The 24,885-nt window shown below is 36.2% G+C and overlaps 4 protein-coding genes across 5 annotated transcripts; 2 read left to right on the top strand and 2 right to left on the bottom strand.

The window, feature by feature from the left end:
* Positions 1 to 188: 188 nt before the first annotated feature.
* On the bottom strand, positions 189 to 3,613 carry LOC135088037 (la protein homolog). Of its 2 annotated transcripts, none has more exons than XM_063982918.1 (7): positions 3,451 to 3,613; positions 3,250 to 3,371; positions 2,703 to 2,869; positions 1,967 to 2,227; positions 1,461 to 1,604; positions 920 to 1,022; positions 189 to 791 (listed from the first exon to the last, which is right to left on the bottom strand). In XM_063982918.1, exons 2-7 carry the CDS (start codon positions 3,359 to 3,361, stop codon positions 457 to 459), a joined length of 1,122 nt encoding a protein of 373 aa, XP_063838988.1. In that variant the 5' UTR covers positions 3,362 to 3,371; positions 3,451 to 3,613; the 3' UTR covers positions 189 to 456. The 2 variants fall into 2 exon arrangements, with proteins under 2 accessions (XP_063838988.1, XP_063838987.1); XM_063982917.1 differs by having other exon boundaries at positions 3,461 to 3,612.
* Positions 3,614 to 3,705: 92 nt separating this feature from the next.
* LOC135088035 (protein asteroid-like) lies at positions 3,706 to 6,509 on the top strand. The gene has a single exon (XM_063982915.1). The coding sequence runs from the start codon at positions 4,027 to 4,029 to the stop codon at positions 6,223 to 6,225; it is 2,199 nt and encodes a 732-aa protein (XP_063838985.1). The 5' UTR covers positions 3,706 to 4,026; the 3' UTR covers positions 6,226 to 6,509.
* A 97-nt stretch (positions 6,510 to 6,606) lies between these two features.
* On the bottom strand, positions 6,607 to 10,283 carry LOC135088039 (androgen-dependent TFPI-regulating protein-like). The gene is made up of 3 exons (XM_063982919.1): positions 10,242 to 10,283; positions 9,805 to 10,037; positions 6,607 to 7,225 (listed from the first exon to the last, which is right to left on the bottom strand). Exons 2-3 carry the CDS (start codon positions 9,955 to 9,957, stop codon positions 6,674 to 6,676), a joined length of 705 nt encoding a protein of 234 aa, XP_063838989.1. The 5' UTR covers positions 9,958 to 10,037; positions 10,242 to 10,283; the 3' UTR covers positions 6,607 to 6,673.
* Positions 10,284 to 16,645: 6,362 nt separating this feature from the next.
* LOC135088186 (androgen-induced gene 1 protein-like) lies at positions 16,646 to 21,978 on the top strand. The gene is made up of 3 exons (XM_063983077.1): positions 16,646 to 16,747; positions 18,050 to 18,277; positions 21,883 to 21,978. Exons 1-3 carry the CDS (start codon positions 16,646 to 16,648, stop codon positions 21,976 to 21,978), a joined length of 426 nt encoding a protein of 141 aa, XP_063839147.1.
* The last annotated feature ends 2,907 nt before the right edge of the window (positions 21,979 to 24,885 follow it).

Genomic DNA, 24,885 nt, shown 5'->3' with positions numbered 1-24,885 from the left:
AATTTCGCTTTAAAATACCTATTTGATTGTATTGAATAAAACTGATGTTAAGTGCAGTGTCACTAACTAGCCACTAGGATTAAATAGTAATTTCTTATGTATTCTTGCTGTTTGCGTTCAAGATATAAATTGCTATCTACTGGAATTAATGTATTATGGGTTATTTATACTGTAGGGAAAAAAAGACGTTTTATTTGACAATAAACTTTAATCAACATCATGATGAAAAGGCTACCTAGTTTCCTTTCATCCTATAGTAACCATACATTATTAGGCAAAAAACATAGATCTACATTACTAGTAGAAAAAATTTAGTTGCTGATGCAGGATTAAGTTTAATGACATTTCCATGGGTCAAGTAGATAAACAAATGTCTTACATGTAACAATAGTACAGTCTATAAGAAATTAGCTGTACTTTATAATTTGTAAAAAATATTTTAGCTTATAACTATGACTAACTATCAGCCTTCACTTTAGACGGGGGTCCATCGTCATTCTGATCCTGTCGACGCTTCCTTCCTTGTTTGTAGCCTCCCTTGTTCTTGCCCTTATTTTGCCTGCTATTGTTTTTCTGATTCTTGCGCCGTTTTACCATTTCTTCAACAGTTTTTGTTAGGTACTCTGTTTCCTCATCACCTTCCAAAATCTTGAATACAACATCCTTTTCTCCTATTTTGATCTTGCCATCAGTAATTTTCTCTGCAATTTCTTTTGCAGAATTCTCCTTAGCTAAACGTACCCAACCTTCGGTATCGCCTACTTTGAAGTCGATGTATGCTACTTCAGCACCTGTATGACAAAATAATTAGTTAGAAATAAACATTTTGTATGTTTTCTAAGATAGCTAATATTATAGAAGAGAAAATAAAAAAAGATACAGAGTTAAGACTGAGAATGTTAGTTCCATTTTTACATACCTAATTTCACCAAAGCTTCTTTTACATCTTCTCTCTTCATGGTGTCTGCACCCTCACTGAAGTGGAACACTGTTCCCGTTGGCAACTTGAAATCATCTTTTTCCTTAGGAAAGAAATCAAGAAACATTACTTAATATAATTATTATACTTATGTCTCAACATCATAAATATCTAATCAGTGAAAGTATTCAAATATAACTTTACACATTTCATACAATATGCACATGTAATGATATTTTTGAGCACTTTGTAAAGATATAATATGATGTTCTTAGTTAGGATTAGTAAGTAGAAACCATAGAACTTATCATTATCTTGTTTCAACATTGGATTGTCACAAGCAATACCTACTCAACTTCAGCTGCATATTTAAATTTCGTATCGTAAGAATAACAATAATCTTGGAATTCACATTACAACATTTATTCCACAAAATACACCAATGACCTGCTCCCCAAGTAGAAATACAGCTGGATACACATTGAATTTAGATTTTGGGTACCATTCGGGACGTTATTGTAAAAAACTACTTTTTAATTACTTCTTTGTCCTTGTGTTTCTTATCGCGCTTGTCCTTCTTGGCCTGGTATTCCTCCTGCTTCTGCTGCAGATATTCGTCTTGCCAGAAGGTGATCAACGGAGTCTCTTCATATTTCAAATCCTTTGTCTCCATGAACTTAGTAGCCTGAAAATGAAGATTAAGAAAAAGTTGTATCATTGATAGTTCATAAGTTTGCATTTAACAAGTGTCATTTTTTATAGTTACTTTTGTGAAGCCTCAATGTAACCTTGTTGGTGTTCAAATAAATAAATAACAGAGGTAGTGTAGGCATGGATTCTGCTCGGCTCAATTAATTTCCATGTGTGAAGTAAAGTTGCTACAAATTATAACAGAAGTAGACTAAGGCTGAGTTGCACCACCAAACTTTAAAAAATTATAACGATAACCGGTGGTTTTTGTATGGAGTTTGACAGATTATTGACGTTTGTCAAAGTTAAAGTAAGATGATGCAACCCAGCCTAAGAAAACTTCATTGTACAAATTACCTGATCTTTAGTTTTGAATGTGGCAAACACAGATCCCTTAAAGAGGCGACGTTTGGTAGACCTCTCCAGATATTTCCTCATGATAACATTCTCTACTTCTTCGAACTGCTTGAAATACTTCAGAATGTCGTCCAGAAGGGCTTCTTTGGGAAAACCTTTAGCGTAAATTGTACGAGCTGTCATCTCCTTGCGACGCTCTTCGTTCATCTCTGGGATGGGAAGCTCAGGGTTACGACGAATTTTCTTGTTGTCCTCTGAAACCTAATAAATCAATAGTTTATAACTGGATTATTTCTTCATAATAGAATAAAATAAATAAATAAAATAAAAGGTATTTATTTCAGGCATAGCCCATAAAAGTGTTATGTAGTACAAAGGTCTTATAAACTATGATTAGTAAATTAACCTATACATAATTAAATAATGACAATTTGGTGTCTTTAGTAAGATGGACACGTGTCCAGTGCTGCATAATGGCACTATCCACGTCCAACCTCGCCGCGACACTCTGCAGGAGGCTGTTGGAGCTGCCACGCACATGGTGGATCAGGGACGCCGTAAGCTTTCTAAAAAAGCTATCTACTCGAGCTTCTGCCAGCATCCCTGATGCACTGCAGTATCGTCGCAGCCCCATCAGCATCCTGAATGTGCTGTGCTAATATTTCTGTCAGATCAGATACTGACAGCTAGTGGGTGTTAGTCATTATTGTGAAAAGGACCAAATTTCAATATTTACCTCCAAGAGCCCTGAGGTAGAGTTGTTCAAGACGTTGGCTATGAGATCTGTGTCGGTGGACAGTTTGGCGAGACGGTTGAATCTGGTGAGCACGTCCAGCGGCACCCAGCCATCGTCCAGCTTGACCTGCTCCCGCAGGAACTTGTCACGCGGCAAATTGGCATCACCTGGAAACAGAATATAGTGATTTTATACTCATACAAAATAGGTTAGAGACTTTAGTAAATATTTAATAAATAAGATGGTGTTTTCCCAATTATTTTATGTTACAATTTTTAAAAGTAGCTCATTTCTTTTGTAGTCTTTTATACATGATAAGAAATAATAAGTGGAAATTGCATTGATAAATAAAGAAAGGATATAGTATGTAGTCACAAAATTATGTTGTAATAATACCATTTCATTAGTAACACAGTATGCTTCTATCAAAGCATACAGTGTTACTGACTCATATTGTATAGGTTATGATGATACAATGTAAACTAACTGCCGAATCTGGAACGGAGCAATAAATGAAACATAAATAAAAAAGTATTGATTTACTCACTGAAGTAGTACTCCACTTGCCGGATTATGGCGCTCTCCAATTCGCTGTCCACTTCTTTAGTCTCCTTATTTTCTTGGCCGTTCTCCACGGCTACTTCTTTCTCCTCAGTCATGTTGGCTTCGCTGAAAATAACCAACACAGCCCATAAAATAAACACGCTCAAAATACGAGACATGTTGATAGGTGCGCAAAGTCACTCACGAATACTCACGGGAATCAAAATACGATAAGATAAAGAGAAGAGTGTGCCTCCAGCGTTATAACACTAAAAATCCGCACTGCGTCTGTCGCTGATTCAAAATTTTCACAAAAACAACACGTGTTGTAAATTGAAGAATTTTACACCACGCGACCGGCGCGAACGAAAGGAACGAAGAAGTGGGAGGGGAGGAAATGTCAAATTCTATCGTTTCGTTCAGAAACACGTCGGTCGCCATCTTTCACCATTCGTTCGGAAATTACAGTATCTGCAACTTTCAAAATAGCATCCAGTGGGATGGACTGTATTTTCTTAAATTTTCCATGGGGAATGTAAGTAAATCTCTTTATGAAATGAATAATTACAAGTTTTGATTATTATTTGCTTGCGCATACGCATTTGTGTGATTTGTTATTATGTGTGCCTATTGATTTATACAGTCATTGGCGTCATTTTGACATCAACATAGTGAGAAAAAGAGATAGGATATAAATAAAGTGAAACAAATAATAACCTCATCTATCATAAAACTAAAATGTTGTGATTAATGTGATTGCGATTGTTAATTTAGCATAACAATGGGTGTAAGAGGCCTAACTACTTACGTGAATTTAAATCAAGATGCTTTCCTTCAATTCTTTCTTCTGCACGACACCAACCTCGTCGTCGATGGAAACAGTATGTGTGCTCAGCTGTATCGATCATTGAATTGTTTTTCTGCCTTCGGTGGTGATTACGACAAATTCGCCGCTTATGTGAAGAATTTTCTGAAGTCATTTCGCAAGTGTAACATTACTCCTTATGTTATTTTCGATGGAAGCCATGAAAGCAGGAAGCTGCGCACAGTGTTTAGTCGCCTCAGATCTAAGATCAGTGGTGCCTCCAGGCTAGACCCAGTGACTCAGGGGAGCCTACAAATATTCCCTCTACTTGTGCGAGATGTATTCAAGCAAGTTCTTGTAGAAATGAACATACCATACACTATATGCGAGTTTGAAGCAGATGATGAAATCGCTACTATGGCTAGACATTTGAATTGCCCAGTCTTGAGTTACGATTCAGACTTCTTTATTTACAATGTTTTGTATATCCCATTTAATACTTTAGAGCGGAAACCGAAGCCCTTTGATGTAGATGGAAACAGAATACATGCCCTACAGTGTAAGCTCTATAAAGTAGAATTCTTGACAGAAAATTTTGGTGGATTAAAAGAGGAAATGTTGCCATTGTTAGCAACACTATTGGGAAATGACTATGTTGAAAAACGAGTGTTCAATAAATTTTTCTCGCAGTTAAAACTTCCTAAAAGCAAACGATGCAAAAATGACCAGCAAAGATGTATTCATGGAGTTTTCAAATGGTTGCAAAATGAAACCTTAGATTCTGCCATTTCTAAAATTATTGGCAGGGTCAAAAAAGCTGGCAAAGATAAAGTTATTGCTATTATCAAGAAAAGTATAGATGGGTATAACAAAAAACATTGCAGATCTCTTAAATTTTTCAATATCAGTGATGAATCACAGGGTGAAGAGAAAAAATTTCAATTTCCAGAAGGGCTCGATAGTGAGAATTCTGGTGATGATGATGATGATGATGAAAGTGAGTCAGGAGAGGACTCATCTGAGGATGAAGCAAGTTCAGATGATGACAACATTGAGGATGATATGGTTTTAGGCTTACCAGAGTGGATCGCTGATGCAGTACGTAACAAGCTCATCCCACAGTCTCATCTCAACTTATACACACATCACATGTATTTCTGTAATCCACAGGCAGAAGATTATAAAGACGAAGACTCTTGTTTGTGCACTCTGCCGATCATGAGGTATATTTTTGATATCTTGACTGACTACGCTCATGATCATTGCACCTATGTCAGTCGAGAAATAGACTGCAACTACAAAAGGGTACTTCTGGGTAGAGAATTGTCTACATCGAGGCTGTTTGAAGTGCCATTTCAGGATTTAACAGATGTACAACTGTCTTTATATTTCAGTCATTTTCTAAAGGAGAAACTACCCACTTTAGATTTGAATGATATAAGTTCATTGCCTGCAAATTTTCAGTTGTTTATGATTTCATTGCTTTGGTGGGTAGCCAAATGTAATGTGCCTTTATCTCATGTACACAGTTTGTTGTTGTGTTATGTTATGTTGGAAGTGGTAGATGAAAGGACAGGCTCTTTTCGTGGACACCACCAGTTTGCTCATCAATACTCTAAGAAAGTGGAAGAGTTAAAGAAGAAAGTTAACAAAAACTCTGATCCAGAATCTGAATTGTTTTTGAACAAATGTAAAGTCCAGTATGAGCATTGTTTGATAGCAGCTAATTCGCTTATAAAGCACTTTGAGATTGATGAATCCATACGCAAGAGACCAAAAACGTATGATGTTAAAAAGATACACAGTTTTGCCCAATTCCAATGTTGCTTGCACCAATTTAATTCTTTGAATAGCTTATGTCGTAATCCATACGAGAGTACAATATATCACAAATGTTATAATGGGACCTTCATCTACAACATTTCACTAAAATTGGAAAATCAGACAGAACCTATTAAATTTTTGGAGAATTATCTTCATGGTGCCACTACAGTGTTGATGTTTTACAAAAGTCTATGTAGTATTTTTGAAAAATTTGCAGATAAGATGAGTTTGTCAACAGCTAAATGGTCCAGGAAAAAGCGTAGAAGGAAAAAGAATAAAACTAATGAAGAAGTAGATGAAATAATGAATTCATTCATAATAAATGGATTTGCATCTGCAGTTGTGTTGTAAAAATAAAGATTATGACTCTGAGAAATGTAGGTTTATGCGAATTTTTGTAAATATATTTTTGTTACATAACTAAAAAGTTTGTTTCAATTCAAAACATGCTTATAAATCCCATTATTAACTAACCTATCCTGGTTTCAAGACGTCCACTGCTAATCTCTCAGCTCAATTTTTTTTGTACAGGATAGGAGACCTGCTTTCAATATTCTTCTATCATTAAAATTAATCACTCTGAGCACGAATAACGTAACAAATAAGGTAATAAAAAAACTATTATTACCATACCATAACGAGAACGACATTTAATTTTATTCGTGCTCCGGGTACTGGTTTTATGTTACGCTGACGTCCTCTAATGCTTAGCAAAGGGCAAATAAAAACAAGTTTAGTGTAAATAAAAAACGGCTGTATTCATATTTTATTAAAATTAAAGTATCTATCCAAGTTTACTTTAGCGTTTCTTTTTCTTCGGTTCATGACTTTGTTTTGAAGGAGCGGGACTAAGGATTTTATCTAATTTCTCTCCTAACAGGTAAAAAGTGACTGTGAATACAACACTGAAACTCAGGAACACTACTCTCATGGGCAAGTTAAGTACTTCGAAGATAGGGTACACCCAGGCACCAGTTCTGGCGTGGAGAACGTGCATCCAGGTTATGTAGCCTATGACTACAAGTGTCACGCAAGTCAGACCAACTTTCCTAGTCGGATAAGAGCGCTTTGTGACTAGAAGTTCTATAAGAATGAAGGCAGCCACGAATGTATGCATAGTGTGGTTCAGCCAAACCGGGAACACTTTTTCCAAGCGGTCGGGGAAAATCAATTCTTTGTCGTAGTAGTAGATACCCCAGAACGAAGTTGAGACGTACACGGCTATGGTGAAAGCCATGGCGAAAGCGATGTCCTTGATTCTTCGTATGAAGGGAGTCTTCCTCGGCGACTTTTCATTTGAGCCGAACAAGTCGTTCAATAATGTAATGCTGAAGTACACGGTCTGCATTATCTGAAACAAAAAAGTCGGCGATTTAGGACTTTAAAAATATGGGTCGCCACAGACGCATTCTACAAGCTGGTTACCATCTGAGCGAGGCGGATCACACTCGAGTTTGATTCTCGGCCGGATTAATCAAGATAAAACGGTACCTCCGTTTAATACTTTATTTAATTGTATAGTAGTAAAATTAACATAAACAATATTTTAACGACGGGGCCTGTAGTGTATTAGTGTACAGTACAGCTAGGGTTGCCAGGTCCAAAAACACAAAAGCCGGACTATGTGCTTCATTTGGCCGGACATTTTACCCTAAAAGCCGGACATGCGATGGGGGGGGGGGGGGGGTGCAATTAGTGAGCTCACGAGTGAGTACTATCATCATCGGTTGCCTAACGTCCTGATGCGTGCGTGCCTTATTCTGTGGCTATCGCCTGGCGCGGCAGCCAAAAAAAAAAGCCTAAGAAAAGCCGGACAGGCCGGACATCGGTTATTTTAGCCGGACACGCAATCAAAAAGCCTAACTATGTCCGGCTTTATCCGGACGCCTGGCAACCCTAAGTACAGCATAGCTAGATTAGCATACATTAACATAATTCAGATAAAGCTGTTTAGATGGGTGCAAGGGTGAAACCGAAAGAAGATTCCAAATTACTTAATCCTAAGTAGGTAAGTTAATTAGCTACGAGTAAGTAAATAAGATACCTAAGTAGCATAGTACTTTATGAACCATAGTTTTTATGAAATAAAGGATTTCTTTACATTCAAATATGTATAAATGTAATTTTTGACATAGGTACTTAGCTGACATAATTAATTTATTGGACATTTTATTATTGTAAAACTACTGTACTGTTGAAAATTGATATAATTATAATGACATTGTTTCTTTTTTATGTATTAATATTCAAACTTGCATGCTTCTTGATGTAGCAAAACATGTGGACTTATTTTATAACTGTAACAACTGTATACCTACCATGTTTTATGCAAATAAACAATTATTCTATTCTATTCTATTCATGTAAAACTTCAGAACGACAATCTTTTTAATTAGCACTACTTTTTCTCTGCCTGACACGTGTCTAGCTAGCTTTTAAGCTACCCTACTTAACTAGATTGTAAAGTTAACTGTTTCTCATCTTTTGATTCGACGGTGCATCGACCTTAGTTTCGGCGTATCGCAGCAGATATGCGGTTAGACTGCCTTTGGCGGAGACCTCGGCCCACATGGTCAATGACCAGTGTTGTCACAATAACCAGTTAATTGTTAGCATTAAACACGCTAGCTAGGCTGCTTGATTGGATACTAAAAACTGTGTAAATATGTAAGTAGTTGGCATTACCTACTAAATTAAAATTATTTTGTGCTTTCAATCGAGCACAAAAAGCTTTATAGGTCTGACACATCATCTTAGGTAATTACTGGAGCTTTTAGCAAGAATAAGAGTAGGCTAGGTTAAGTACATTAGGTACCTACTTTAGTAAGTTTTTTTTATGTGGGTTACTTTATGTGTTGTCATTATTGTGCTTTGAGCTCTTATTATCAATCTAAGTATACTTACTAGTTTGAAAAAATATTTTTGTGTTGGGAAGCCCATTTATTGAGGAAGTCTTTAGGCTATAATGACATCACCCTACTACAGCCAAAAGGGGCGGAGCAATAAAGAAAAATGTAGCAAGAACGGGTAATATCCAAACTATTTCATAATTGTTCAATGTTCATGAATATTTATTTTTTCAATATAACTACACTACTTATCTAAACGTTATCATATAAAAACTTGTTTTGTTTACGAACTTTGCCCCTGATGGCGATAAACCTAACTTTAAGTAGGTAAGATATTGGATACATATCAGATTTACTGACGACGATTATGCCGGCATAAGAGGTTCATTTAGTGAATAAACTCTACAACTTGGTAAACAACTAAAACAGGTTATTATTAGGAGGTAAATAAACTGTGTTAAAGTTAACAAACAATAGTATTTTTATTACAGAGGTACTAATTTGGATGATGACTAATACCTATCTGCCTACATCAGACAGACAACCTTCAGTACATACTTAGTAGGTGCATGTACCTACAGTCTAAGTAATCAAGAAAAGTTAATTTACCGAAGTCCTAGCTACTTAATCTATCTGCCACAATATCAAAATCAGTTTAGCAGTTAACGACAAGGATACAATTCTTAAGTAGGACTTATGTAGGTAGCTAAAGTTTGTAAGTGGCAGTTAAGTAGGTATTTGTTTAGGTAATTAATATTACTATGTAAATTAGTAGGTGTACCTATACTCCGTAGATAACCTGGGACATAACAATGACTGAATTATTACTTTATTTATGAGTAGGTAGGACATAATAATTAAAGGTATTTTTGTACGTAGCAACTTGTGCAAATATAGAATTGTTATCATCATAAAATGTCCATGAACAATTTTTCTACTATCAGACTTATCTACACTGATTTAATATCGTACTACTGTTTAATTATGGTCCAGCCCGTATGATCACTAACTACACCGTTATCAAGTCATCCAAGCCTAACAAAGCAGGTCACAGTAAAATTATTTTGAAACTTGCACTCACCAATCCCCATATCGTGAGGAACATAAGTCGTCCTTTGAACGGCATTTCCCCATATTTGTTTGCAGGTAACGGGAAATCCAGGTACATCTGGTCATACCAGAGTGAAAATGCGTCGATCCCGACCACAGCTGCGTGGAATAATGCTAACAACATTTTGTTTGTTTCACTTTAACTGGACACTGTTACTTCGGCGCCGGCCGGTCGAACACTGACAGACAGCGAAAAGGCTCGGACTAAGATACAACTTAATAAAAATTCTGCGCGTGCGATCATGTCATCGGCTTATTCCACTATTCCCCATTGACAATCCCCGTCAATTATCCCCGTTAACGCCAATTGGAGCTTATAATGTTAAAAATAAAATCCTAATATAACGGGGAATACTGGAATACTTAAGCCATGTCATCATGACACGTAATGTAATTGAGTATAATTACCTACGTAGGTTTATTAATACCTAATAGTATTTCTGATTTAGTTAAACAGTTTTAGCAATTTGTACATTGGACTTTTAGATAGGCTGATATGGCTTGTCTGTCTGATGATATGAAGATAACTTATAAGGATGCATTTATGAAAATTTACTAATTACTATTGTCACTCTTCATTTCTATCCACGGGATTACACACCAATTCTGAAAATCAAGGAGTTTCTTTTCAAAAATCCTGCAGTGCCAAGGCTATTCTGGTACATTTGGTCCTTCTCAGCCGAATACAACAAGCGAGCGACCTATCCGAGCTGCATATTCACCGGAAAACGCAAATGTAACTAACACATCCATTTTTCAAATGCAGTTTGTTTATTATGGTATTAAGAAATTAGATTATTAAGTTAAGTGCCGTATATTTTGAAATTAAATATCCATGTTTGATGCAGATTACTAGCATGAATTTATTAATACCCTTACTAACTCGAACGCCTGCGTTTAGGCGCTGAGCAATACTCACAGGCGCGAGAATTGTGTGCTACATTACTTTAAGAGGTATGACAAGTTCCTATGTACAAATTGTGCTCTTACATTTTATTAACATATAAAAATATATCCCTCCTTCTGGCGTAGTCGGGTAAAAATACCTAATCGAATTTTAAAAACATCGCAATTAGGAGATATGAGCTTTTGCTTAATAGGTACCGGAATCTATGTAACATTGCGAACCGCTAAACCTATTATTATATTTTATTGCCAACCTTTGAAATAGTATTCTCAGGGTCATAAAAAAGACAAAGGTGAGTATGAATTGAATAAGTATTGGGCAAGAGATTCAATATAGCCGTTTGTTTGTTATCAAAGGAACGTTAATGAAATGCTAATGACATTGGCCAATTTTCCTTAAACCATCTAAACATAGTTCAGTGTATTTTTATCTGGTAAAATTGTAGTAACTTTATGTAATAATCATAGCATAGCATACTTACGAGCAAAAGTATGGAATCATACCATTGTATTTCGTTCCAAGTGATCTTAAGAACTGAAAGCCTACTTAAGAGCCATTTCACAAAAATATTCCGCGCGAATTTAGGTAAAAGCTGTCAACGCAACGTCAAAAGAGTAAAAAGAACGCTGAAATTGAAAAAAAAATTTTGAGCCGTGACCGTATTAAGACTTGATTTAAGTTATTAATTTTAAGGTAGAATGAGGTATTCAAACTTGATTAATTAATTTAAATTTTTAATAGAGTTTATTAAGTCTTTTATATTTCGATTCATAATGAAACACGAATAGGTATAATATGTAAAATATATATTAAGTACAAAATAAAGACAGTCACATAGTGAAAAATAAATCTGCCCCCTTACAGCTCCATCATCGGACCCTGGATACGAATAATGAAACACGAATAGGTATAATATGTAAAATATATTAAGTACAAAATAAAGACAGTCACATAGTGAAAAAAAAAATCTGCCCCCTTACAGCTCCATCATCGGACCCTGGATACGAAATATTCGTCAAGGCGAATCACACAAGCCCAAACTCCATATGGTTCTATTGTTTTGTTACGGAGGTGGCCATTGCATCTTCTCCAGATCCATTATCAGACAGAGCTAAGAAATAAATAAATAAATATTATTATAAGTAAACAAATAACTAAAATAATTCATCTTACTATCTTACTTTTTACTAGTCTTACTAATATCACAGATAATATAATACTAGTCTAATATTATAAATACGAAAGTTTGTGTGGATGTCTGGATGTTTGTTACACTTTCACGCAAAAACTACTGAACAGATTTTGATGAAACTTTACAGTACAGTACAGCAGTACTAGGCAGTCTGTGTTCAACTATCACTCGGGTCGGACGTTCCTATCGCAAGACCTTTGGTTCACTCAGTTCCGATACGACTCTAGTGCTGTGTGTAATTATTTTCGTTAATACACTGAGTTTATTAATTTCTACGAGTGGATTTCATTTTGCCTGAGACCTACGCCATGAACCCTGAACCAGAAGACCCTGTCGCCAGCGACAGCGACGCTCATCCATCCCTGGCGTCGACCAGAATAACAATGTATAGGCTATAATATATGACGATCTGTGACAAACTAAATTTCAAGCGGGTGAAGCCGCGGGCAATACTACATATTTCATACTAGCTTTTTGCCCGCGACTTCTTCTGCGATGAAGTGGAAAATGGTTCTAATAGAATTAAAATATTCTAAGAAAATTAATTTTGTTAAATGATTATATTTTTTGATATAAGATCTACACATCATTATGTTTAAATATTTGAATACTTACAAAATTATGAGATCTTTCTAAAACAAAATTAAAACACTACACCTGCCGCAGATTTCTTTGTAAACAATGTTTTTTTGTTTTTCCTTCAGGTGCTAAAATCACCAGGCTATTGTGTGCGCATACTCTGGAGTATTCCACATACAACTGGTCGTCGGAGAAGCATAGATTTCCATTAAGTCTACTCCCGCTACCATATGGAACTCCGCTAAAACTCGTGAGGGCGCCAACACTTGCTTTTGTATCGAAAATTAGTATGAGCAGCTGCGCACGCGGTTGCCCGTTGCAGGCTCTATGCAACTACACTATTTTAAACCGTGGTCCCTAAGCATGAGATGGGAAACTGCACTCTCTTGAATTCTCTTGAATTTGATGGTGTTAGGGGAATCCTAGGAATGAATACAGACTTTCCAATGAAATGTCCTCATCAATATTGCGAAATTGCGAGTTGCAATGCAATGTTACGTTTTCACTTGTTATTTTATTGTAATCTGACCTTGATTTTTCAAACACGTGTCAAAATAAAAAAAAAAAATTAAATAAAAAGTACTAAGGAATATTTCATTGATATCAACTTAGAAACAAGCACAGATCACAGAAACTAGAGGGAAATGTGACAAGGGACAAATTGGAACATATTGCTTGTGAAAGCAATGATGACAGTAGCGACGTCATTATGTAAACAGTTTATATTGCTTGCATAGTACTAAAGATTATTCGAACGTTGAATACTGATACCGCAATGGATAATGAGCACATAATTTGATTTCTTTGTGTGTGTGAATTTCTAATACGACATGAGTTTCGAACTCAGCGCATTACTTAGCATCTCTCTATATTTCTATGGAACCAAGTTATCTCCAAAATAACATTCCACACCTTTTTAACCTAGTCAGGTAATAATTTAAATAAAATACGAAGCACGTCATCTATCAATAGGATATATGTATATTTTAGGGTTCTATATTGGCTCACATAAAATTCTAAATCCTATTCTTTGTCTTACTACCGATTTGTGTTCATAATAATCTCTCTTCATAATTTTATTTTTCATACTTTTTTTATTCATACATTTTTATTACTACCATCGGAGCTCATAACAGTTAGTAATCATAATTTTTTTATCAATACTGTTACTACCAAGAACCATTTAAAATACATAATTTTTATTTTCAGATCTTTTTTCTTCATAACATTCATTGATCATATTGTTTTAATTAATAATGTTGTTACTAAGAACATACTTCAACTCATAATGTTGTTGTTCAGAATAATTTACTTTATACCAGACATACTCGTATCTTTAAAAAAATCATATATAATTTAATAGAGTAGATAAGCATGCAGAGCATGCAGCATGAAAGCAAGCATGCAGCATGCATTGGTATCTCCTCGTCTCCGGCGCTGCGGGATGTGCAGCCCTTCCGCCCTTGCGTAACGAGGCTCAGGCGCCCACGCTTGCTTCCGCAGCTTCGGCTTTTTGGATCGCCATCGGCGCCTTCGGCGCCTCGGCGACCAGCCTCAGCCGCTCCAGCTCACCCGGGCGCCTGAGCCTCGTTACAGCGGGCGAGGGCTGCCCTCCCTCCGCGCCTCCGGCTTTTAAATTACACTCTAGGGGTAGGGCAGACAAGACTACGTGGAGTCGGTTTTGCAGCGATTCGTTTCTGTCACGTTAGTTTTGTGGCACAAAATGTTGCCTGTTTTGGACCATTTCAAATTAATTTAATGTTAAAATACGATTTAATACGAATATAGACATCATGATTTTCAATAATATGGATAAATACACTTATGAGTAATAAATTTATGTAAACAAATTATTAGGATGCATCACATTTATGAATATTATAGTTATTTATTCGAATGATTATGAGTTTCGATCATTAGTATAGAAAAATATATGAAAACAAATATTAGTAAAAACTAAGTGTATGATTAGTGACATTATGAATATCAATGATTATGTTTTTAAATATGTAGGTTTTAAATTTTTTATGAAGAATGATCATTATGGTATCAAATTGTATGAGAAATATTTTCGGACCTCCAATGATAGGAATTGAAAAGTTATGTAAGAAAATGCGCTACCATATTTTAGAAGTTAATAAATTATGCATAAAATATAAACACTTTAGAAGTTTAGTTAAATCGTAGAATTTCTGAAAAACAAGTACTAAAATCGTACTGAAAAAAAAAGTATTAACATGTTATCTAATTTATTTATTAAACGTCGAATTTTATCAAAGATTTTGGACTAAAGTTTTTGAAAATATTTTATAGCCTACATAGAAAAAAATTAGGATTCTAAATCGTGAAAGACATTTTTTTCGGAGCCTATTGCCTCCAAACAAACAAACAAACAATTAAATCTTTCCTCTTTTATTAGTATAGATTTAACAACAAAACAAAACGCTTCTTTTTCTTCTTCACGAAACAAAACTCAAAGCGGATAAATAAATAAACAAATCTTTGGACAATTTCACAGCGCCATCTAGTCCAAAAGTAGGCAACCAATATGCTTGTGTTAAGGGTGCTATCATAATGGATATACTTTTTTATAATTTATTTATTAAATTAAATACATGGTACCTACATATTATACATAGTTACACCCAGATCCGTCAAAGAAATTAAAATTCATCATTTCAATTTCTGCTCGGCCGGCCGACTCGAAACAGCCTCTCGGCATAGTATCAAATGTATTTGGTCGCCGTACAAATCACCGCTTTACGACACGAACGCACGTAAACGTCACGGCGGGAAAAATGACACAGATCCTGCCTTGACGGGCGCTCGCGCCATACTAATCGATGTCGGCTTGCGCATTGTAATTTATACTGATATTCACATCAATATTTTGACAAAGTGGTTACTAATATTTAAACAATAACTGTAGAAATTAATTCTACAATGAATATTCTTTATTTTGGGATACTTTTATTGCAGTTTATGCTGTGTTTTTAAACCAAAAACCACGATCAAAATGTGACGTTAATCTTCAAATTTGCCAAATTATTTTTAGATTTTACTCAATAATGGTAATGAAATTCAAGAATCTATTTCATTAATGGACTACAAGAATATATGTCCGATGATTACTATATATTTTTAAGCTTATTATATGAGCATAAATAATAGATACAGGACTTTGAAAATGAGTCTGCGGCAATTTTTTCGTAAAATGGTTGTGGGAGATGGGGCACTGTGAATTAAGCAAAAGAGTTTTAGTAAATCCGTTTCATTAATGGTCAACAACAAGGATTGACCTATCTTTCGCAGTTATTAAATAATCTCTGGGTGTTGCTTAAGATAGTAATTCATGCTTCCAAAATCTTAGAAATTCGCACGAAAATGTAAAATGGCTCTTAAGTATTTGTATGTGCTTTTAAAATGGACTACCATTTTATTTAGGTATTTTCTATAAGTCATTTAGTTCTTAAAATCGCTCGGAACAAATAAGGCGATTCCATATTTTTGCTCACGAGTGTAGATATTAACATTTTAATGTAATTTTGACTGAAAGTTTCCATACGACATTTAGATATACTTAGGTACCTATGTACCTAATTGGTGTCATACAGTAGTTAAAAATTTATTAACAATTTAAGCACCGCCTGAAGATTAATTGGCTGATTCATATTACATTAAGCTGTGGCCACACGCCGTTTTATATTTACACTTTTTACATATTACAATATTTAACACATAAATAGGTACCAAGATCTTGTACGCATTTTGTTTCAATAACTGTATATAGTAAATAATAGTTATAATAGTGACAGTAGTAAGTTTAACTAATAATAGTTTCAGATACGGTTTCATTTGAAAATAATAATAACTAAACTAACATTATCGAAGAAACAGTAACAATAGCCCGAGCTGATAACAATTGAGTCATCAAGTGTGATCGCAGTCTTATAAATTAAACCAATCAAACTGGCCAAATAGATAACTTAACAACAGAGCTATTTAAAATCGTGCTAAAACTTTTTTAAGTCAGTGAAAGCTGTACATCCATTAGGAACGGTGTTAGAAGTGACGAACAAAATGGCGCTAACTCTATTCCACGCTGCGGTTATTTCTATAAATGTGTATACGATCATGTATGATCAAATGTATTTGGAACTGCCTTTCACCACTGGAGAGCTTTATGGAGAACTGATATTGAAAGGGCGATGGTCGCTCGTCACATTTTGGTGTATGGTAAGTTATTTAATTAATAATAAAATTATAAGTTCATTAATCCCCATTACGTTAAAAATAAAATCCTAATATGGGGGATTATTTTATAAGCTCCAATTGGCGTTTACGGGGATTGTCAACGGGGAATAGTGGAATAAGCCGTTTCAGGCGTTTCAGTTTCATCCACCAAAGATAGTTTCCAAAAGTCTGATGTTAGATTTAATTTGGTTTAAACTGCTAAGCGATACTATACAGGGTGGAATTTTGTAATGCCACCTGAAGGGAAAGTACTCTTAATATTGTAGATAGAAAATTTTACTCAAAGAAAACATTCCATTATTTTTGAAAAGAAATAGAACTGCATTCAAAGATTTTCAAAAATTTGCTTATACACTCGGGAATCTAACCTACTAAAATCTGTTAAAAATTACACCCTGTATTTTTATTGCATCGATCGTTAGGGTTAAGTATAAGGATGAAATCTCTCAAACAAACTTGAAAAATCAAATGAAAGGAAAACCATGAAATCTTAAATTATTTACAGAAAATTGTAATGGTATGGTGGTAAATTTTCGAAAAAATATCAAAAATCTTTCTTTTCAAAAATAAAGGAATGTTTTCTTTGAGTAAAATTTTCTATCTACAGTATTAAGGGTACTTTCCCTCCAGGTGGAATTACAAAATTCCACCCTGTAGATAAAAACTTCCTAATAACAATAGTTTAAGCAACCCAAAATTAAGATTTTCGAAATGTAAGCATATTATAAACACAATTCATACTGTGTATTTTATGTTTTACACAGGGTTGAGATATAGTCATACGATTGAATATTTTTATGAAAAACTAGCTTTTGCCCGCGGCTTCACCCGCGTGAAATTTAGTTTGTCACAGATCGTCATAAATTATAGCCTATATTTTATTTTGGGTTTTAAACAATAATATTGTAAAGTTTCATCAAAATCCATTCAGTAGTTATTGCATGAAAGAGTAACAAACATCCAGACATCCGGATATTCAAACTTTCCTTTCGCATTTATAATATTAGTAAGATAAGATATAAGAAGTAAGATAACTGAAAGTCCCTGTCCTATTCTAACGAAATTGTGGAAAGAATGTTTACTCGTACATAATAATGTATGGGAAAGTGATTTTAGTTTTAATACCTAGTACATTTTAAGCTGTAGTAGTATTTTGACTTTGCTAGATTTCTAATCATTACCTCTAATTAAAGAGAATACAGCTCATCTAAATCTTGAAGAATTATTTTAATAATGTTCCATGTAATGAAAAATTGTCTTCAAAAAGCTAAATGTTTGTTTCAGGGTCTACAGACTGTGTACTTCACATTGTCCCTGCTGAACGATCTCATAGGAACAAACGAACTATCGCCATCACCGCAGAAGAAGCCATTAATCCGTACCATCAAGGACCTGACCTTCGCTCTGGCTTTCCCCATGGCTCTCTTCGTCACCATAACCTTCTGGGCCCTCTATTTCTACGAGAAGAACCTGGTTTACCCCGATGAAATAGACATTTTGGTTCCCCATTGGGTAAATTCTGTCTTACACGTATTCAACAGTGTTTTTATTTGCATAGAGCTTGTATATGCCAAGATCACCTTCCCTCCCAGAAGTAGTGGGTTACTATTTTCATTTTTGTTTAACTTTGCGTACATAGTTTGTGCCTGCCTGCTCCGTATTCGGACGGGAGCTTGGCCTTATCCGCTTCTAGAAGTCCTAGATGGACCTTCAATTGCTGTATTTTTCACCATAAGCATACTCATGGGTTTGTCCTTATACTTCTTGGGGGAGAAGTTGACTGGTGTCACTTTAAGTTCTAACCATGTGGATGGTGTTAACGGAAGTGTGAAGAAGAGGCTATAAAACTTGGAGATATAGAAATATAATATGTTTAAGCTGTACAGTGGACGCCCGGTAATCCGCCCCTGGCTAATCTGGCGCCCCCTACAGGGGACTACAATCCGACATGTTTTAATGTTGATTGTATATTTTTGGAAAATTATTTTCTTTGATTTGTAATTTGTCGGATTACAAGGTCCTCTTCTGCGAAAAATTCCGGATTATAAGGGGTCTTACAGGGCAGTACTCTAATAGTCTGACAAATTCGATAATCCGACACCGACTTGCAAAACGTTTTCGGATTACCGCGGGTCCACTGTAGTTACGCACGTGTAAAACAATTAAATTTTATTAAGTTATAAAAAGATAAAGAAGAAATAAGTGTAAGTTTAATTGTTTGCGTTAATTATGTTGTTGTTTACGTGTGTTGACGGTACATCGAGGTTTTTTTACTGTGGTATCTTATCCATTTTGTAATAGGTGTTATTTTGCAACAAAAATGCATATTATGATGTGCTTTTAGTAAGTAATTTTATTGAGTGTTGCTATCTTGAGGTGCCGGATGTAAAACGAGATAAGTACGAGACTCAACAAAAGTGCTGACCTCTTTATCACTTGTTCTTGTAGTTGAGTGAAAATAATTAAATTCTTTACGGATGTAGGTTATTGTTGATTTGAAAACAATACGAGAGAAGTTTGATAATTTAAAGTAGGCATCTAGAACTATATTCTGAAATACAGGGTGATTTTGTTATCAGTATAGACAGCGCACGCATTGGAAAAAGTGTTGTTTTCATTACGTCAATCGATTATGTTACTGATTCTGAGTCGCTCCTAAAAATTTGGATACTAATTGCAAAGTCACCCTGTATACTAACTTAACTACCTTCCATCCGGTTATTGTGTTAGCAATATGATGATGATAATGTATATGTTACTGTAAAAGCTCGAATTGCAGTAAATCCTAAGATATTCCAGTAAAACCTAAGATCTACCAATTCCTAATGGTAAATGTCCCAAAAGGTTTGCGATTCGAACTCTTACCACCATTTCTTTGGTAAATCTTAGGATTTACATTAATGGCACGGTAAATGTTGAAAAACAACAAGCATTTTTGACAGGTAACAGTCGGTCTTATCTACACATTACACGAGCGCAGCCTTTTTATATTGTTTAAATGTACGAACAATTTAAGAACTAAAAAGAAAAACCACGGCATCACTTTCATTTTAATACAATTAAACAAACCATGATGTCACTGCCTTGTTTTTTCTTTAGCAACGTAAGATCATGTCATATAAAATGCTAGCTTTTGCCCGCGGCTTCACCCGCGTGAAATTTAATTTGTCACAGATCGCCATAAATTATAGCCTATTATGTTATTCTGGGTTATAAACAATAATACTGTAAAGTTTCATCAAAATCAGTTGAGTAGTTTTTGCTTGAAAGAGTAACAAGCATATACTGAATTCGAATGGTAAAAGCTCGAAAAAATCGTCGTATTTTCAGAAATACTTACATATACCAACTCATATCGGTAAATCTTAAGACTTACACTTAAATCTTAAGATTAACCATAGTTCGAGCTTTTACAGTAACATATACATTCTGACTTACGTATTTATTACGTACCTATATTAATATTTAGTATTTGCTTACCTGTGTTACTTTACTTTAAGATGACAAATTATATTATAAATCGTCTGTAATATTTTCCAAAGGCTGTGCTTTTTGATTAAATAAATACCTACATAAATATTGTATCCCTTAGCATCTACCCTTGATCATTTTAAAATAATTTGAAAAAATTTAACTGCCTAAGGTGGGAATCGAACCCACGACCTTTCGCTTGCCGGGCGACTGTTCTTCCACCTGAGCTACTTAGACACTGGGTGGGTTCGATTCCCACCTCAGGCAGTTCGAGTTTTTCGAGTTATTTTAAAAATATTTAGATCGAGAGGCGACTCTTAACGCCAGAAAATTTTTAGTAACTAAGTATACTGATGTTTATATGTAGATTACGTACCTACTTACATCCTACATGGTAAAGTGCATATACATGGGACGTACATAACTGTCACTATAAATAAGTGTTGACAAAGATATGTCCTTATTGTTCAACCTAAGGTTACTTTTAATCGTGGATCGTCGTACCTAGATAATAATATTACGAGGTCAACTCAAAGGAAATCTTTGAGATGATGTAATTAAGCAGAAGCTTACTTAAGTCACTGTGTAAAGGATTTATCACACAGAATGCGTTCTGCGATATGGTCAAAATGAACGCAGTCCGCATCATGTACGAGTATATGAATAACATTGTCGGTCTCTATAGGGGAGACTGGGTGCGGTTGTAACAGGGTACGGTTATTGTGAGGGGCAGGGTACTCACCTGCCATGTAGCACGTAACGTAGCATGTAACGTAACCAACCTTCAAGTGAGTATTGCTCGTCCACGGTCATCGCGTATCTGGCTGCGAGCTCCTGGATCCTACTGCGAGCCGCCTTTGTGCTCGCAGTGAAACCGCCACTCGGCGGGTCGCTACGATCTCCCTTCCAACCACGCGTGAGCAGCTCGCAGCGGGCTCGTGCCTATGTACTCACCTGATACAATATCTGATACATTACATACATGCTATACGGCTAGATGAGTACCCTGCTTAGGAGGACTGACGGTATCACTGCGAGCACAAAGGCGGCTCGCAGTAGGAATCTCCAGTAGCTCGCAGCTAGATACGCGATGACCGTGGACGAGCCGTATTTACTTGAAGGTTGGACACGTTACATGCTACGTTACGTGCTACATGGAAGGTGAGTGAGTACCCTGCCCTAGAGATACAATTTGATACAAAGGGAAGGCCAAGCGTGGGACAAGACAAGAAAGGCTGTATGGACTTGTCGCCCGCATGCCCTTTCCCTTGTATCCCTCACCTTCTAAACATTGTTCGAATACAGGGTAGACTGGGGTCTACCCTATGTACATTTTGTATTGAAGCCATCTGACCTTGTGGGCACAAGCAAAAAAGCGCTGACCGTTGATAGATTACCTTGTTACGACCGCTGGATGACCTTTGACCTGATCGCAGACCGTAGAAAGGATCCTTAAAGCTTCAACCACACCAACGCATGCAGATTGCTATCGCGCCAATGACAGGTCTCGCGACACATGACAGTCCGCGCGACCTGTCATTGGCCTATGATCGCGCCGTGATCGCGCCGGCGATGGCGATATGCATGCGATGGTGTGGTAGAAGCATAAAAGGAATGATGGTTAACTAATAAAATATTATTTTTAGCAAGATTCCAGAGTGGGCGAGATGGTCAATATGGGTTTATCTCGGCGCACCGAGGCTAAGTCGCGTGCATCCAAGTTCAGCACGGATCTGTGGTGACTCCATGATTTCTGAGGGTTTTTCAGAACTGTAAACTGAGTTAGAGTTGGATAGGACCACTTCCACTCTTCTCGTAAAAGACAATTTAGGGAAAAATAAACTAATAACAGTCAAATAACTGCCTTGTTATGCATAAAAAAAAACATTAAGCCTCAAGGTCAAGCAGCCCGTCTGGCTTATGTGAGGAGTGTAGTTGAGTGTACTTAAGATAAATATTCCATTTACATATTTGCCTGTGGTAAATTAGAGTTTCGTCTTTAAGCGTGCAAGCTAATTAGTGTCCTGATGATGAATAAATGAAAACGTTCAATAGTTTCATAGGGATATTGCGAGATTTTAATAAAAATATTACGTAACGGGCGTGTCGTGTATTGTGTCAAATCAAAGCTTTTATTTGTAAAGATCTTCCACAGACAATTTACATATTTAAATCATGCTCTTTTATGCTCCACCTTCGCTCGTCTTTTACGTAGTAAAAGTAGAAAAAGTTATCTAGAAATATTTTACCAAATTAAATTACTTCGCAAGATAAAAGCGTCGTCTATTTTATAATAACACTAAAGGTCGGGGTCACAAGCGGCACAAGCCACAAGTATCGTAAGTATTCCAGTCCTTAATCTCCCGGGATACATATTTGCGTCCGGGAATTTTAGGTCACTGCTAATAAGTAGGTGAAAGAGGCGCGCAATATCCAAAAGATATTAGAATTTTAACAAAGGAAATTACGAAATTTGGACAATTTTTTAATAAGAAAGTAGAATTAATCAAAATGGTAATTTGACTTTTCGTTTGCAAATTATTTTGATAAATATGAAATGGAGCGAAATTGGAAACCTAAGGTAGATAGGTATATTATACTTATTGATTGAATTTTTGGAATAGATTCTGTTATTTGGAATTCTCGAATTTCCTAGAGACAAAGAGTTTAGTTCCAGCCCGTGGAATAGAGCCAGTGGGCAGGCCTCCTATTAGGTGGACCGACGATCTGGTAAAGGTCGCGGGAAGAACCTGGATGCGGGCAGCGCAGGACCGTTCATTATGGAAAACCTCGGGGGAGGCCTTTGTCCAGCAGTGGACGTCATTTGGCTGAAACGAACGAACGAAAGAGTTTAGTATTACAACAATAAAATAGGAACAAAATCACGAAAAAAACTAGTCAAATGCGTATAAGATGGAATGGAATGTATAAAAATCTTAAATCATGGCCACCCGATCCCCTGAGCTTCGCTAAGAAAATAAAGCATTAGCTTTTCTATTAACTCGCCGGCTAACTGGCGATATTATTATCCGATATACCTCGCTCTAATGCCTTCCACACGTAGTCTGTCACTCTTCGATCCAATAGATATTATTTGCCATCATAGTTAACTATTTGCCAACTTTGATTCAAATAATATTTGGTCGCGGATTGCCAAAAACTTGTCACAAAATAAATAATAAGTAAGAGTCTATAAAATAAAAGAATCACGAATCCAATCATGTTAAGCCATGGATTATTTTCTACAATGTAAGAGATTTTTAATATTGCGTCTTTTAGACGCTATGTTACAGGTTACATGTTAATAGTGACTAAGTTTCTTGCGCTGCTTCTTCTCAGCACTGGCCCATTTATTGTCCCGAAGCAGTGGTAGGGTTAATACTGGGACGTGTAAAAGACGTGTTTTTTAAAACCCTATTTGCAAAAATAAATGAGTTTTATGAGTTTTACATAAAAGGTTAAGCAGTCATTTTACCGTCTGTTTGTTTGTCCTTAAAGTATAGCGTTCTGAGATTCGTTATACATTATTAACCATAAATAATATTACAATATAAATTTAACCTATCTATGGTATTGTAACACAAACTTAATATCGCGTAGCGCGGTGTAGGCTACACTGCGCTACGCGACACTACGTGCTACACTGTGTAGCACCGTGTACCATCGCGTCACGTAGCGTCGCGTCGCGTAGCGTCGGGTCGCGCTGACACTGACGTAGCTGGGAACGCATAGGGGCTCGGCTTAGCGGCCTTTTATACATTTTTACTTCAACTTATCCCTTTCGTGTCATCCCGTAATGTAGATGGGTAACGCTTCGCGATACAAATCTCAATCTCATTATACAAATAGGGTAGGTATACTATTTATTGCAAGGAAACATGCTTAATATGATTTGGGCAAATAAGTAAAAGGCGGTAGATTTCCCTAGGGGTAGCCCTTGATACGGTTAGTGACTGGGTCTTAGCGTTCTTATTATAATGGGATAAGGTCGAAAGTAATGTGGTTTCTTCGGAATAAATGGCAAGGATACAGCACTTTTTTATAGGATACTAAAATTATTAGTGGATTGAAATACCGTGCATTACGAGCTCTTTGCTCGGAGTACAGCGCGTGACCTACGAGTATTTTATACGTTTACAAGATATTTGGAAGTACGGTCTAGTAGTTACGTAGGGGTAAAGCCGTGACTTCGATTCTCTAAAATACGCTAGACAACGTTATGCACAAATTAAACACAAATAACGAAATCCGGATCCTATGTACTATGTTCGAGTTAAGTCACTGTACCACTGCTTATACTATGGGCCTCATAGGAAGACTCAAGGTCACCAAAAGGGCGATGGAGCGTGCTATGCTCGGAGTTTTCAGAACCAAAGTGACCGACATAACCAAGTGGGCACATAGCTCGTAGAGCTGATGGCCGCTGGTGCAGAAAAGTTCTCGAGTGGCGACCACGAGCCGGAAGACGTAGTGTGGGCAGGCCTACCACTAGGTGGACCGATGATCTGGTGAAGGTCGCGGGCAGCGCAGGACCGGTCTTTGTGGAAAACCTTGGGGAGGCCTTTGTCCAGCAGTGGACGTCTTTCGGCTGAAACGAACGAACCACTACTTTGCGGGGATTTCTATTTAATACCAATTAAAAAAAAGTC

Source organism: Ostrinia nubilalis, chromosome 3 (assembly GCF_963855985.1).
Source record: "Ostrinia nubilalis chromosome 3, ilOstNubi1.1, whole genome shotgun sequence".
Classification (NCBI taxonomy): Eukaryota; Metazoa; Arthropoda; class Insecta; order Lepidoptera; family Crambidae; genus Ostrinia; species Ostrinia nubilalis.
The sequence above is the reverse complement of the archived record's forward strand: the minus strand, read 5'-3'. Positions and strand labels throughout refer to the sequence as shown.

Excerpts from the sequence above, each read along its gene's own strand:
- LOC135088186 (XM_063983077.1), top strand. The coding sequence starts at position 16,646 with ATGTATGATCAAATGTATTTGGAACTGCCTTTCACCACTGGAGAGCTT. Across the intron at positions 16,748-18,049 it reads TCGTCACATTTTGGTGTATG|GGTCTACAGACTGTGTACTT; the intron begins GTAAGTTATTTA and ends TGTTTGTTTCAG. Across the intron at positions 18,278-21,882 it reads ACATTTTGGTTCCCCATTGG|CAAGATTCCAGAGTGGGCGA; the intron begins GTAAATTCTGTC and ends TATTATTTTTAG.
- LOC135088035 (XM_063982915.1), top strand. The coding sequence starts at position 4,027 with ATGGGTGTAAGAGGCCTAACTACTTACGTGAATTTAAATCAAGATGCT.
- LOC135088037 (XM_063982918.1), bottom strand. The coding sequence starts at position 3,361 with ATGACTGAGGAGAAAGAAGTAGCCGTGGAGAACGGCCAAGAAAATAAG. Across the intron at positions 2,228-2,702 it reads CTACCTCAGGGCTCTTGGAG|GTTTCAGAGGACAACAAGAA; the intron begins GTAAATATTGAA and ends TTGATTTATTAG. Across the intron at positions 1,605-1,966 it reads CATTCAAAACTAAAGATCAG|GCTACTAAGTTCATGGAGAC; the intron begins GTAATTTGTACA and ends CTTCATTTTCAG.
- LOC135088039 (XM_063982919.1), bottom strand. The coding sequence starts at position 9,957 with ATGTTGTTAGCATTATTCCACGCAGCTGTGGTCGGGATCGACGCATTT. Across the intron at positions 7,226-9,804 it reads TCCTCACGATATGGGGATTG|ATAATGCAGACCGTGTACTT; the intron begins GTGAGTGCAAGT and ends TTTTTGTTTCAG.